At 44.3% G+C, this 16,358-nt stretch overlaps 1 protein-coding gene across 5 annotated transcripts in view; it reads right to left on the bottom strand.

Moving 5' to 3' along the window:
- The window catches only part of SLC35B3 (solute carrier family 35 member B3), a 627,346-nt gene that overhangs the window by 208,992 nt on the left and 401,996 nt on the right, over positions 1-16,358 (bottom strand). For all 5 annotated transcript variants that reach the window (XM_069613487.1, XM_069613485.1, XM_069613486.1 and 2 more), the window contains one exon: positions 7,524-7,631. In XM_069613487.1, coding sequence (XP_069469588.1) covers positions 7,524-7,631 — 108 coding nt within the window. The remainder of the gene's footprint in view (positions 1-7,523; positions 7,632-16,358) is intronic.

Here is a 16,358-nt window from a genome sequence, read left to right as displayed (position 1 = left end):
CATCTGTCTGTGCACGACGTACACATAACCAGGATCCCTGCGAATACTCCTGCCGTCCTCAACAAGTGAAATGTGATTGCCGAACTCTGGAATACCAAAGTATATCTATCAGCTCCAATTACACGTAATTAAATCACCAAACCTTAATGACTAAACAACTAGTTCAAAAAACACCTATTACTCATTGGCAACTAATCTGTGCAGCTCAACGATCACCAAAATCCACAACCTTGTGCCACCACCTCATCTTTGTGCCAACACATCAACTTAACACAGAAAGTTAAAAAGCCCAAATCCTCAAAGAAAACCCAAAATTTAAAATGTGCAACTCTTCCAACATATATTATTTACCTAAGGCAAATCAATAGCCAATCCAATCCAAATTCAGGACTTCCAGTACTCCGCATCCAATGTAAAGCATCCTGCTGATTATAGATATGTATAATGCAACTAAAAAACAAACACAAAATATACCATTTACAAACTAACACCACCTTTCCAATACAAACATAAATAAATATAAACACATCCACACAGCTTAAACTTACTTCCAGAAGCGCACCTCTTCACCTCAGATTCAACGGCTCCTCTCCAATTTACACGTAACAGATCCCAACCCACAACACACTTCCTGGCTCATTTTATACTGTTTCCTGGTAGTCACATGATAAAGTCACGTGACCCGCCGGCACTGAATACTAAAAGAATGCACAAAACTCCCTGCAACCTGCCAAATACACAGCTAATGCTAACTAAGCACACAGGTACTGAGTGAGTAAATCAAACAAAATAAAAAAGACACCAAAGATAAATGTGTGTGTAGTTAAAAAGGAGATAGACATAGAAGAAAGACTGCATTTTTGAAAAAATAAAAAAATAATAAATAAGTGCCTTAAAACTATTGCTGTCCATCAACCATACTTAACTACGTGGCAAATTCAGAAATAACCAAGTAAACTAGTTATGTACTAAAGATAAATGTGTATGTATTTAAAAAGAAGATAGACATAGAAGAAAGACTACATTTTTGAAAAAATTGAAAAAATAATGAATAAGTGCCTTAAAACAATTGCTGTCCATCAACCATACCTAACTACGCAGCAAGTTCAGAAATAACCAAGTAAACTAGTTATGTACTAATTACCCAAACCCAATAACTACTATTCCATACACCTCTAATGGAACAACCAGTATGTAACACCCGGAAAACACAAATCCCTCCATGTGACCTCAAACTCATATCAATTTATGCATTATGAACTACGCGGCAAATTCAGAGATAACCAAGTAACCTAGTTATGTACTCATTACACAAATCCAATAACTACTCTTCCATACACCTCTAATGGAACAACCAGTATGTAACACCCGGAAAACACAAATCACTCCATGTGACCTCAAACACATATGAATGTATGCATTATGAACGACTTAAACCATTCACCAACCATACCTCGACACCTACACAAAACAATTCAAAGAGAACTCTTCATTGAGCCCTCTTGGAGATAAAGTCCCCAAGAGGTCAATCCAAAACATCTCTCTCTGAGCTAATATTCTCAAAAAGTCACCTCCTCTGGGTGGTTTCTTCACCACTTCCAAAACATTAAACCTCAATTGTGCAATAGTATGTCTAGACATATTAAAATGCCTAGCAACTGAAGATTTCTCATTTTTACACCGTATTTGAGATTTATGTTCAGTCCATCTTTCACGTGCGGATCTGGCTGTCTGTCCAATATACATTAATCCACACGGGCACTTAATGCTGTAAATCACCCCTGTGGATCTACATGTGGCAAAATCTCTAAGAGTGATTTTTTTGCCCGTCTGCGGGTGAAGAATGTATTCTCCTTTAGCCACATTGTTACAATGACTACACGACAAACAAGGAAATGTTCCCTTTTTTTTAGTCACCAATGTCATCTGAATTTCCTTCGGGCCTCTTTCGGCTCTCACAACCCTATCTCTCAGGTTCCTACCTCTTCTATACACCATCATTGGCTCAACATTAATCATTTCAACAACTCAACATTAAGCATCTCTTACCTCCTCACCAGGTTCACTTTCAAGCGAACAGGTTGCACAGCACTGCCTGGCCGACTCTGGACTCCTCCCTGGAATCCCAGTCGACGCAGTACAATTTTGTGAAGGTGTGAGTCGACCTCCACGTAGCAGCCCTGCAGATGTCCAGCAGGGGTACACCAGACAGGAACGCCATAGTAGCAGCGATCGCTCTGGTCGAATGGGCTCCCGACGGCCGGGCAGCGGTCGGTTTGCCAACCGGTGACAGTGCATGATGCAGCCAAAGAGCCACCTGGAAATGGAAGCCTTGGAGAGGGCCTTCCCTTGATTCACAGTGCCAAAGTTCACAAACAGCTGTGTTGTCTTCCGAAAACTCTTGTGCGGTCCACGTAGAACTTCAGCGCTCTAGCCACATCCAGCAAGTGCAAAGTCCTCTCAGCCGGCGACGAAGGCGACGGGAAGAAAACGGGCAACACCAAGGGCATGTTGAAATGGAAGTCCGACGGCACCTTGGGCATGAAGGAGGGGTGCGTCCTCAGCACTACCCTCGGCTTGTGGAATGTCAGATACGGAGGCTTACAGGAGAGGGCCTGGATCTCTCCCACTCATTGTGCGGAGGTGATGGCCACAAAAAACGCTGTCTTCCACGATAGGAATTTCAGTGGCGCCGAATGCAAAAGCTCGAATGGTGGCCCCATGAGCCTAGTCAGCACCACATTGAGCTCCCACGCCGGGGCCTTCACCGACGGGAACAAGCGGAACAGTCCTTTCATGAACTCCTTCACCAGGCGGTGCGAGCACAGCGACGACCGCCCCGGAGTTCTGGTGTAGCGGGAGATAGCCGCCAGATGGATTTTGATGGAGGCATGCGCCAGCCCCGCCTTGGCTAGCGACAGCAAGTACTGCAGCACTTGAGGGGCCGTAATCCATAGACGGTTGATCTTCTGTGCAGGGCACCAGACAGAGAACCTCTTCCATTTATGTCCATAGCACTTAAGAGTCGAGGAAGCCCTGGACTAGGCAAGCACCTCCTTGCAGTCCACCGGGATATCGTAGCCTCCGAACTCTAGTGCTGCAGGAACCAGGCCTTCCCTGGCGAGAAGATCTGCCTGACTGACTGGAGGGGAGACTGACATGTCCAGATGGTCCAGGAACCAAATCTGCCTCAGCCACGCCGGTGCGACGAGGATCATCCTGCACCGGGACAGTCTGAGTTGACTGATGAGTCGCAGAAGCAACGGCAATGGCGGGAACGCATAGAGGAACAGGCCATCCCAGGGGAAGGAGAATCCATTCCCCAAGCTCCCCAGATGGGGAAACCTGCTGGCGAACCTCTGGCACTTGGTGTTCGTCGCTGTCATAAACAGATCTATCTGGGGACTGCCCCATCGTCGGAAGAGAAGATCCAGTTGATCCTGCCAAAGCTCCCACTCGTGGCAAAAGCTCAGCTTCCTGCTCAGTGAGTCGGCGACAGTGTTCTTCACTCCTGCCAGGTGGAAGGGTACCAGGAACATCCCCTGAGCGACGGCCCAGTGCCACACTCAGTAGCACTCAGATCTGTACAAATCCAAGGTCTTGCGATCCCTAGATTCAAGCTTCATTCTGCTGGGGGCGCTAGCTTCCCTGTCCTGGCAGCCAAGCTTTGGAACACTGTACCACTCATGATCAGAACGCTACCTTCTTTTAACCAATTCAAACACAAAGCCAAGCTTTGGTTAGCAACATCCCACTAACAACAGCTCTTCTGTTTTTGGACGGGCCATCTGGGACCTAGCTCTGTTCTGGTCCGTTCTGTTTGTTGCCTTGATTTGTATCGTCATTTGTATACTCTGTGTACAACCTGTTGGGACTATTGTGATGATATGTCTACTACTGTAATGTAATGTTCTACTAAAATATGCGCCCGGTTGCCTTTGGGCCTGGTCTGCGCTATACAAATAAAACAAATACAAATACAGATCCTGCGCTTCCTTGGAGAGAGCCGGGGATCTGGTGCCCCCTGCTTCCGGATGTAGAACATTGTGGTGGTGTTGTCGGTGAAGACCCATACCGCTTTGCCTTTGAGGGATGGAAGGAAGGACCTGAGCGCCCAGAACATGACCCGGAGCTCCAGGACGTTGATGTGCAGCGACCTCTCCTCTGGGAGCCAGAGACCTCTAGCATGGAGATCTCTGGTGTGCACACTCCATCCCTCCAGGGAGGCGTCCGTCGTCACAGTTTTCTGATGCGTTGGGGTCTGGAAGTCCATGCCCGCCGCGAGTTGCGCGCGGGTGCCCCACCACCGGATCACTTGTCGGAAAGCCTCGTTGAGGGAGATCTTGTCTTCAAAGCTTCCCGCTACTTATATCCACCGGGCGTCAAGCTCCTGCAGTGGCCGCATGCGCAACCTGCACAGACGCACGAGGTAGATGCATGACGGCATCATGCCGGGCAGGGACTTGATGGATCTCACCCAGGCAACTTCCATGGGTAACAGCCGTTGTACCTTGCCTAGGATGGTCTTTATCCTCTCCTCCGACGGTGAAGCCAGCTGTGCCACCGTGTTGAGCCTGGCTCCCAGGAACAGGGCGTCCTGCGATTACACCAAGCAGGACTTTGCATAGTTTATCGAGAACCCCAGTTCCATGAGCAGAAGGACGGTCCTCGCTGTGTGGTTGACAGCGAGTTCTCTTGACTTCGCTCGGATGAGCCAATCGTCCAGACAGGTGTAGACGTGGATCCCCTGGAGGCACAGCCGCGCTGCCACGGGTGCCAGGCACTTGGTGAAGACCATTGGTGCCGACTTCAACCCAAAGGGCAGTGCCTTGAATTGATAGTGCCGTCCCTGGACCACAAAGCGCAGAAAGTTTTGATGCCCTTTGTGTATGGGGATGTGGATGTATGCATCCTCCAGGTCCAGCGACGACAGGAAGTCCCCTTCTTCCAGCTGTCCCAGCACGTGCTGAAGGGTGACCATCCAACAAATTTATGGGCTTGATGCAGCAATCCAACATGAGCCACAAGCTTCAAATTAGTTAAAGTATACTGCTATACATTGGAAGATACTAACACTTACCTGATCTCTGGAAAACAGAAAAAAACATTTGGGGACAGGCAGGAAGGGGTGGCATGGGCCAAACTTTGCATCAGGTTCTGCAATGCCACAGATTACACCACATGCCACATAGCTCAGGGAACACACAAGTACTGAAACCAGAGTGAGCTTAAAGGGGTTTATTAAACAAAAGTTAAACATAACTTTTTACCCAGTTACCTCAGGCTTAGGTGCGCGATACAAATAATAAACAAATAATAAACAAATAACACTATTGCATTGAAACTGGTTCAGGTTGGCTGTAACATAGATTCTTGGGCGACACACTCCTTGAACTCAACATTATAAACGAAGGGCAGCAAACAAAAAGGCATTTAAAAACTTCCAAACAGGAAATTCTGCCATTTTGGTCGCTATAACATTCAGTCTTCATCACTGCTTCTGGGGGGCACAATGCCTCTCTGTCTCTCTCGGTACTTGAGCTTCTTTGCTTTGTTAAGTGCCCCGAATAGTCCTCCACTTCATTGGGGCTCTCTTTCTTTTGATTACCTATTCTCCTCTTCTGGGGTTTCTCCCCCTCTGTCTTTTACTCAGGGATGGCATGCCTTGCTTTTTCCTCCTCACCCAGGGATATATAGTGCCCTGTCCACTAGTCCGCAACTAGTGATATGATGCACTGCTCTCTCTCAGGGATATAATGCCCTGACGACTAATCTGCACCAGGGACATAGGGTAGAGGCAGAGAGGACAGAGGGGGAAACAAGAAAGGAGACATATATTAACCATTTACAAAAGCATATTCCTAATCAGGCACGCGCTGCGCACCGGGAATACAACGTGTGGATTGGCTGTTTTCCGAGCCATACCACATGGTATTCCCGTGTACACCGTGCGTGCCGGGTACTCTGTTCCCGGCAAGGGCGTGGCAGCCCCTTAGCCAATAAGGAGGCTCGAAACGGGGCAATCCCTGCTCCGAGCCTCCCCATGGCTGGAGGCTGCCTTCGTCCCCCGCCGGGGACACTTCTGTTCCCAGCGCATCAGCTCCCGATGGCCGCCATGGAAAGGGAAAACGGACTACGTTTTCCCTTCCCGGCGGGCATTTTTTCAATGTTTTTTTTTTCTGTTTCAAAACGCTGGAGCGTTTCAAAATATTAAAAACTGCCATTAGTACCCCGGGCTAACGGGCCGGGGTACTAATGGCTATAAGACCCTCGGCGGCGGCGGGCCAATACCGCCCACGGTAATGCCCCCGGGCCTTCGTTAAGGCCCTGGCTACGCTCAGGCCTGTAACTACGGCTCCGGGGGCATTACCTGTGGCGGTAATGGCCTGCCGCCGAGGGTCTTATTGCCACATTAACATCTCATAATGACAGACTTTATAGCATGTTAAACATTTTACATTTAAGGCCACATTTGGCGGAGGGGACTGAATGTTCCTTGAGCAGTAAGTGCAAGGGAGAAGAACATCACTAATAACACAGCAGAGTAGAAGTTGGCTTTAGATAAATCGTCGGTAGCAGACTAAGGAGTGGAGGAGTGAGGCATAGGCCTGTGCGATATTAAAAATAGGAGCGACACGCTCATGGGTCCATGAAGGATAGTTTAAACAGCAATTATTTTAGGCCCTGTTTGAATTTGGAATGGTTGATGTTTAAACTGGTGCGATTTTCCAGTACTTTCATAGTTTCAATGCTAAGGTTCTAGCCCCATGTCGCTGTCCTTTGAAAGGGGATTGAGGAGGTGACCAGAAGGTTGTCCTTGCAAATATCTATACTATTAATATTCAATTGATAGTAATATGATTTAATTAAATGTTTAGTGATTAAGGAAAAGTAGTTATAATGTGATACATTTGAAATTAACCATTACTTTTATTTACATATATTTAACTGTGAAAAACATTTTGATTCAAAAGGAAAGAAATTATACTGTTGCGCGCACACACAGAGGGGATCATTACAAGTTTGCTGGTTTCTGGTGGTAAATCTGTCAGAATACTGTCAAACTGTATTACCGCTACCAGCACTGAGTCCGGTGGAATGTCCACCAGACTAAGAGTGCCAGTAGGTGGTCTAACTCCCCATTTCATGGAGTACCATTGGACTCCATGGGGGAGTTTGCCAGTATTACAATTGAGGGTATTGCTCGTGCCTGTAATACCAGTGATTTGCCAGTAATGTGGCGGCAAACTTGTAGTTGGCTGGTGCTGAAACGTACCGGTATAAGTTAATACCAGCACGTTAATTCTACACTGGCCAATTTATAATGAGCCCTCAGAGTCTTCTCCATAGTTTACAACATTTTATTACAGGAATCGCATGAATAATAGATACCCAACATCACAGAAATAAAATAACTAAATCATAGAAACACTAATTCAATGGTTTCAAATGAATAGATTCCTCCGAACTGAAAGAGTGACAAAAGCTTACCAATGAATCTTTTGTTTTAAATACTACTTTACCTGTCATATTGAAATTTGGTGCCACTGTGCTGTCAGCCAAGGTGAACCATATAAGGCCAAGGCTCATACAAATTGCTGCTGACACATCCGCTATATTATAACGTTTTCCTGTCACAGAAAAATAAATAAATAACATTAATACATTATTGTATTTTAAGAAGTGATTTAAAACATAGGTCACGCTGCATAGCCTTAACTTGCAGGGAATCACAGATCTAAAAACATTGCTCAACAAATTTATGGGCTTGATGCAGCGATCCAAAAGGAGCCACAAGCTTCAAATTAGTTAAAGTATACCGCTATACATTGGACGATAGTAACACCTACCGACACATGCACCAACGTGAGGCAAATGTACTAAATCTATGCTTAAGCTCAAATGTCTATGTACATGTTCTCAAGTGTCAATATATACTTTTTTGCCCAGACATTATTTTAGATGAAGCAACTGCAATTACATCAACAAGATAATGAAACCTTTGTCTCAACTCCTTTATTTTGCTTTTTATTTTTTAACACACCACTACCACTTGTTCCAGCCCTTGCCCTCCATACAATAACACTAATAACACTTTGTTCTAGAGGAAAAACAGAAAGCAATAATCCACTCATCAGTGGGCATTATTCACTGATAAACATTTAAGGGTCTAGTCAGGCATGAAACTCTAAATTTTTTCTAAAAAAATGTATAGACCACGCAAAACAATAAAATAAACAATGCATTAAATTAACCATTAGAAAATAATAAAAAGATCATAAAACATTCTGTTACCATAAAAAGTCATATGCTTAAAATGGTAGTAAAGTTCAGATCATATGAGTTCAACAAGCATGAGTCTTTAAAAATCATAATGAAGTATCCGGGAATCGGTAGGTAAATTTACATCAATATAAATAGCCCGGCGCCCCGCACTGCGGCTCTCACACACCCACTCCTCAGCTCCGTCCCTTTCTCCCAACCGCCGGATGGAATCCTCCTTGAAACCCAACATTCCACACGCTCGTGCAGGCGGGGAGCTAGGGCAACATAACATAGCAACATGAACAACTTAGAATACTACATCACCACCCCCCCTCTAATATTGAATAGCAGAAGAAGAAATGAAATAACAGAATAACACATTTCTGGGCATAGGAAATTCAACTATGTACCAGCTTGAAAACAGCAAGTAGGATAATCCACCTGTACATTATACATATTCCTTAACTCTCCATGATGTAATCTCTGGACCAAATCGGTAGTCTCTTCTCTCTTGAACTACGCAAAATCCTATGTTCTGTAACAACATTTCCATTATTACTTTGTCGCATGTCCGCTTCCCCAACTTGTCTCACCATGTCACCATTCACATTCTCATTCCCATCTTGAATATGATCATCTCCAAATAAATCAATTGCTCTTCTCTCATATCTAAAATGTCTATCTCTTTCATGCTTACCTTTCCACATCCATTTACTGACCCTATCCACACAGATCCACCACTAACTCTGACCGCTCTCCTGAACACTTGAATCACCTTAACAGGACTGCTGTATTTAGAGTCACCCTTTCTCACATTACGCCCAAACTTTATTCTCACAAAATCTCCTGGTGAAATTCTCAACCTAGACTCTTCTGGAGACCACTTATACTTGTCTTGATATCTTTTAGTAATAATCGTCCATGGTGAACAGCTATCCACCTTCACTTTAAGTTTCTAATTATCAACAATCACCTCACAACTCGGGCATTTAAATTCTCCATCTGGTGGCTCATGTATCAGGAACACCCTTTCTTCTTCCGATTCTACCTCTTCATCCATGATGACAAAGACTTTCTTCTTTCTTCTACATGTGACTGCAAAGTGACCCTTTACACCACAATTTCCACATTTCTGCCCTATTGCCGGGCACTGTTTTGCATACACGTAATGGCCAACTCTGCCACAATTATAACACCTGTCTCCTTCTTTAGCCTGGACATTCTGAAATCTCTGATCATTCTGAAATCTAGGTTCATTCTTCACCCAATTCCTTCCTCTAAAGGAACTTCCTCTGTTTTCAAAACGTTTTGCTTTATTGCTTTTGCCTTCAGTGGCTTCACCTTTGTCTTTAGTCCGCAGTGCATTGACCTGGCCTTGTTCCTCTGGTTCCTGTACCACTTTAGTACTTTGCCGCTGTATACTTTGCACAGCCTCTTCTTCCTTGCTTTTCATCTCCTTGGAGCACAACTGACTGTGTTCTACACGTTTCGCAATGGCTATAGTCTCTGGAAGGGATGGATTACCAACCATCCACAATCTGTCTTGGACCGAGATGTCCTTCGAGTGAATAATGATTTGATCCCTGATCAACTCATCGAGGGTGATACCATTAAAAAATTGACAAGTTCATGATAAGAGTCTTAATGCCGATACATATTCTTATATACTTTCATGTTCCTTTTGCATTCTTGTGTAGCATTTGTATCTATTTATGGCTACATTCGTTTCTGGAGCATAGTACTTGTCCAATTGTCTTATGGCTCTGTCATGCTCATCAGCATCACCATCCTTTACTCTAACGCGATTACTATGCGTGTATGGAAGAAAGCGATCCTGGCGTTACCTTCAACGCGATCCTTGCTTTCTCCGCCTCCGATCGCCCAGGGAACAATCTGTTGCCCAATCTCCTCTCCACTCTCAGCCTCTGCCTCCTTCTTGATCCTCAAGCAGGGCGGCACAAGCAAACGCCGAACTTTGCGTTCACTCAGAGCATCTGCTCTCTACTCCGGGTTCACTGGACGCCGGGCTCATCCTACGTCACCAAATGAAGTATCCAGGAATCGGTAGGTAAAGTAAACAGAGTTTATTTACATCAATATAAATAGCCCGGTGCCCCGCACTGCGGCTCTCACACACCCACTCCTCAGCTCCGTCCCTTTCTCCCAACCGCCGGATGGAATCCTCCTTGAAACCCAACATTCCAGACGCTCGTGCAGGCGGGGAGCCAGGGCAACATAACATAGCAACATGAACAACTTAGAATACTACACATAATTATTGAGTTTAGTTCGCCTATTGTATATGCATTGCCTAACAAGCATAGGCAGCACCATTAAGCCTTGCACGGCTGGTAGCAGGGATCACAATCCAAACTTGTATGTCAAACCAAATCACCAAACTTGCCATGAAAATATGAGGGCATCTATTCGTAAATAATGTCTCAGCGTTTCTTACTTTTGCTATGACCTTTTCCATTGTGATCATATGACATACCTTAACATATAGTAACAGTGTTGGCAAACCACCTTCCCCGAGAACCTGGTAATATAATATTTCAGCTAGCAAAAATAATGGAGGACTACCTGTGACAAGAGTTCGATCTGGGAGCAGAAACAAACAACAATGCTAAGTATATAGCTTGGGATAGATGTAAAGAACACTTACTCAAAACCTATTAATTATGTTACTTATGATGCACAATATGCATAAATATTTTAGCTCGTCTATTGTGTTATACAAAATGTATTCATCAAATAGTACAATTACTGACCCTAACTTAATGTTTCAGCTTCTATTAATAATTGCATGATCAAATATCCTCCATGCACCCCCAAAAGTGTATTTTAGTTCCTCAGCAGTGCACAAAAAATATATAATGGATCATCAATTATCTTCAAACCTACAATTTCTTTGATATTCTATCGTATTCCCAGCCAAAACCTTTGACATTTTATGCATTGCCAGGAGAGGTTTACAAGGGAACCAACACCAATTTTAATATATGTGGGGCGATGGGCGATCCCATGTGAGGTACCATCTGTACAGAATTGTAAGCTGTGCATAGTGAAATCTATTCCCCTTTTTTTTAATCATCAATAAATTTCCCTAATTCCTCCTGCTATTATTTTGTTCTGTGATTCTAGTTCCTTAAAATCAAGTGTTATGCACAAGACCTAGCATTTACATATAAACAGAGATCTAACTCTGATATCCCCACAAACAAAAAACAAATAAACTTCCCTCCTGTCAAACCTGAATCTACTTAACTATGGCAAGTATACCATATGACTAGCACTTCCATCACATGGATGCAGTTAGCCACTATGTAACCCTAAATCTGTCTACATTGGCCCTGTGCAAGTGTGCAAAATACTCCCCAGCGGGGAGAACCCGGTACGTGGAAATTTCACACACTGTATAAATTAAGTCACACAGTGTGGTCATTTTTTTTAATAATGGTAAACATATGGATCACAGACTTCCAATGAGCATGGGCTTGAGTTGTGAAAAAGTACGCTTCACATGAGTATAATCAAATAACAGGTTGCATACCTGCCACCAGTTGTAATGTCTGGGGTGCCCAGCCCCGCTTTTAGACAGCGACAAATGAGCAAATTCGTCCATTCTCCACCTAACAAATGTTTAGACTGGAGAAGTTACAGTGGCCCATTAACGTGGAAAAATCCAACATGTAGAACTGTAGCATGGGAAGACTGATTTGCCCAAAATCAAACGTGATCCAAAGCCAGCTGCAAGGCTACTTCACTATCTTTTGCCCCATTTCCTCTCCTGACCTTACCTTTACATCATATAAAATGGACACTAGTATCAAGTGCTATTAGAATTCAAACATTCTTCATAAAGGAATCTTGAATGGATTGGGTAATGGTACATACCCAAGTAGCAACCCCAAGATTAGAATCAGTTGCATGTTTTACCATAGTTATAAGGGCCACTGAAAAGTCACCAGACAACCCTTCGCTCCACAATTACAAAGAGAAGGGACATTAAATGGTGCTCAACCCATAGGACTAGTCAGTGTATGCTTTTTAAAATCTATTTTATTAGATGTCTCAGCCAAGAGCATGAACATAAACGGTGCTTGATGGTGGGCATCTGCACCCAGCTACTAAAACTACTAAAAGGTAAATGCAAAATGAACCGATGGATAAATATGTGGAGATGCAAAGCAGATTACAGTGTTTGCAAGAAGCTGGATAAGGGTAGCAATTAGAACATGAAATGGTGTCCACAAATATAAGCCAGGTCTTCTCATTACCAAGTCTATGATTTAACCACTAGATCTCACCTCTCCTTGCCAGTCATATTGTGTATTTTACTGGTGTATAGGGACCTGCCCACGCTTAAACAGTTTCGGTAAAAAAGGGACGTCTGGATTAGAACCTGCTTCTTATGGTGCTAGAGTAGGCAACTTATCTGACAGACTGCATTTGCCCGTCACCTCTCTGCTCTAAAATTTCGGAATTAATGTTGCACATTATATTAGTGTTTCGTTTTATCCAAGCACTCCCACATTTAGCAGAAAAATATACTGGTGTGCAAGGATCTAAAGTAATGGCCCCAAACCACACTATTTTGGTAAGTGTGGACACTAGGAATAGAATCCATACATTCTGGTGCCATATTCGTCTTTAGTTTAGCCACTAGACCACATCAGTCATCCCCTGGCCACTTTGTTTTAAATTTAATAAAAAATGTTATACTCATGTTGAACTTATTTCTAACCAGTCCCACGTTCAGAAAACAGAAGTACCAGATGATAAAGCTATTTGCCAAAGATGAGTGTTGCTTTGCAGGCAATCTTGGTGTGGGCTCTGATCGTCTGGTTCCGTTGGAAACGTATCCACTACACCTTCTTATGTCTTCTTTCTCTATCAATCTCGCCTCCCTCTTGTCCCTGCATCTGTTCCAGTGGCTGCTGAAGTTGTAAAGTAGAGAATAGCTTATATTCTCATGGGAGAATGGGTGTACGGTGGTGCAGTGCCCTTGTGGATTGGAGTGGATGGAGTGGTGATTTGACTGAAAGGGGTATGAATGCATTTGAGCGGTGGTGGGGGGTGGGGGGGTCGAATGTGCCCCCTGAGGTGTGGCTAAACAGTAGCAGTGGCTCTGTAGGGATCTTGTGGATGTAGAGTCGGAACTGCCTTTGATGGAATGTAGGAAATGTGTTGAGGTTAGTAGGTACATAATGCAGGATGTGCATGTAGGGCTGTTATAGAGCGGGATGGGTCTGCCGGGATGAAGAGGATGGAGGCTGGAGCTATGTCATTTGCCTTATGGGGTGGACAGTGTGGAATGTGTATGTGGGGATTTTGGGGTGGATAGTGTGTAAGTGTGAAGGTGGGTGCTATACTGGGGACAGTGGGGCTGTACTTTTGGGGGTGGAAATTAAAGGGATGGCCTGGATACATGAGCAATACAAATTCTAAGGTGTCCGTTTTTTAAATGCTCAGACAGGAGATTGATATGGCTAATCCAGTCTCAAAGTTTTTATTGATATGTTTGCATAAGATTAATATTGTTAATGTCCTGGTAGATGATCATTATAGCAAATTCTCAACATGGCCACTCTTGCTAATCCAGTCTGGTTTTTTCATTGCACTCATAGAAACAATAATGTGGGTCATGTTTGCAAAGGCACATTAGAAAAGTGTGCTTGAAATGTCGAGTTTAAATCTTAATCGAAACCATTCTTAGCGGGGAAAGGCCTTTCAGCTACTTTACAAATGGTTATGTTTGCTTGCTTTGATCAGTGGAAGATTTTGCAGGGCTGGCCCTGTAACTACGGTCACAGATGACAATGGCACAAGAAACACTTCAAGCATCCTAGATGGTTCAACAGTTTTTTTTTCTTTTTAAATGGAACCTACAGCAGACTCTTTCTCTCTCGTCTATCAAAGTATCTCCTCCCTAAACCCATCCTCTCTGACCCAAGGTTAGTAGTTATTGATTATTGACCCTTACTGTCCAGGTTCTTTCTTATGCTTGAGGTGAGGACTGTTAGGAAGGCATGGTATCAACAGTAAGACAGAACACAAGTGACCACAGTTCAAGGGTGTTTATTGGGCTTCAATAAGGTTTTGAGAAACGCCTTTCTAATCCTGAATCTAAAGATGGGAGCAAGCTACGGCCATCAATTAATAACGCAGTCCTAGTGGTGTCTTGGTCAAAATAAAAGGGCCTGTACTAATAAATCTATTGCCAATCCTTACCTCTAAATACAAATAGTGAGGGAAACAATGTTATGTAAATGCAAAAGTGTTCAAGAAATCATATGTCAGGATATTCCGGCAGTAGGCTTCCCTAGCCCACGTTTGTAGCACGGGACAAGGTGGCACACACTCTAGCTTAGCTTCTCTAGCACAAGGGTGCAGTTCAAAACTTCAACACCATGGCCTTCTGTGCCAAAATCTCTGGCCTTCAAAGTCACTTCTTTCAGAGAGTCTGGGGCAACCAACAAAGTTCCTTTCCTTTTGTATTCCACATATACATACTTTTCTTAGGTGTTTTACTATCCACCTCGGATCCCCCTACGACGGGCTCAGATCCACTTTGACATCACATCTTCAATCAGTCTCCCTCGAGTCAGGTGTGTGTGTGTGTGTGTGTGATGGTCAGTAATTGCCTTTCCTCGCCAGACCATTGTATTTGGACACGTCAGGTATAATGCTCGGGTGTTAGTCTGTTTTCTCTCATAGCAGGCTGTCCGTGAGAAAGTATTCTTGTTGTGAAACGGGGAGGGGGGTTGAGTTCCTAAATATCCTTGGGGAGCTTTTTTTGACCTCTCTTAAACCTCTGCGACTCAAAGTGAAATACCAGCTTTAACGTGTCGCAATGATGCGTGCAGGGAACGAAGACACAGAGTTCCCCTACTTCGTTTGTCAAAAATGAGGTAAAAGGAGTTCTGCACACATTTGTTACTGCGCCACAAGAAGAGTTCAAGTATCAATCAGAAATGTTTTTTCTGCATTTTTACATACATTTATTAGTGGCCCATAGTCAACTATGGGCCACTAATACATAAATGCAAAAAATGCAGAAAAAAACATTTCTGATTGATACTTGAACTCTTTTTGTGGCACAGTAACAGATGTGTGCAGAACTCCTTTTACCTCATTTTAATAAATATCCTACCTGGCAGGATGGGGTAAAGGTGTTACAAGGAAGGGGAAACCGCGCCTCACCATCCTGTGTCCCACTTCCCGAAGACTCCTCACCCAGGTGATCCTCCCGCACTGGTCCACCTCGAGGAACTGGATCCAAAAGCGATGGCTGTGTCCTGGCCACCTGGATGACCGATCCCCGGGGACTAGTTGGTGAGACACCTTCTGGTTTCTCACAGGACCTAAAGGCAGGATTGCCTTTCCTGCCCAAATTCCCTAAGGGAATTCTTAAGTCTGCCCCTACTCTATCCTGTTAGTGTTCCACAGGGGTAGGGGATTGTGCCCTAAAGACACTCTCCCTGACTCAATCTCCTCCATATCACGGCCATTGGTTTCCTTTCTCTGTTCTGTCTTCTCACTCCTCCTCTCTTACAATTCCACTTGCCTCTACTCTCTATCCTCTCCTGCTCTGTCCCTGTAATGTTACTCACTCCCTTCTAGTTCCTGGCTCCACCCTTTCATTTTACCACCTTCCCCACGATCCTACTACTTCCTCCTCCACACTATTATTCAGACACCCTCCTTTCACTCACAGAAGTCACGTCACATTCGTTACCTACAATTCCTTCCTAACCATGCACCTTACCCTCTAACACCCCCTCACAATGCATTACCACTTGCACTCACTAACCGCCTCACCTGATCCTGGAATCCCCTCACAATGCGATTCTCCATCCTGCTTGTCTTTTGCTCCGGCAATGCCTCCTCCTCCCTCTTCCTCCTCTGATGTCACCCAAACAACCAACCCCTGCTTGCTTCCAATTTCGCCTTTTGTACTTACCCCTCCTGCGTCCATTGAACTGCTTGCCCTGGCCAATCTGGCCAGATCTTCCCCTTCCGGGAGGTGCTATATACAGCAAAGTTGATAAATAGTGGGCTAAACCCTGCCCCTTTCTCCACACAGATGG

This window comes from Ambystoma mexicanum, chromosome 5p, assembly GCF_040938575.1.
Source record: "Ambystoma mexicanum isolate Mex_15411 chromosome 5p, UKY_AmexF1_1, whole genome shotgun sequence".
NCBI classification, from domain to species: domain Eukaryota; kingdom Metazoa; phylum Chordata; class Amphibia; order Caudata; family Ambystomatidae; genus Ambystoma; species Ambystoma mexicanum.
Note: the sequence above shows the minus strand (reverse complement) of the source record. Positions and strands in the feature narration are given on the sequence as shown.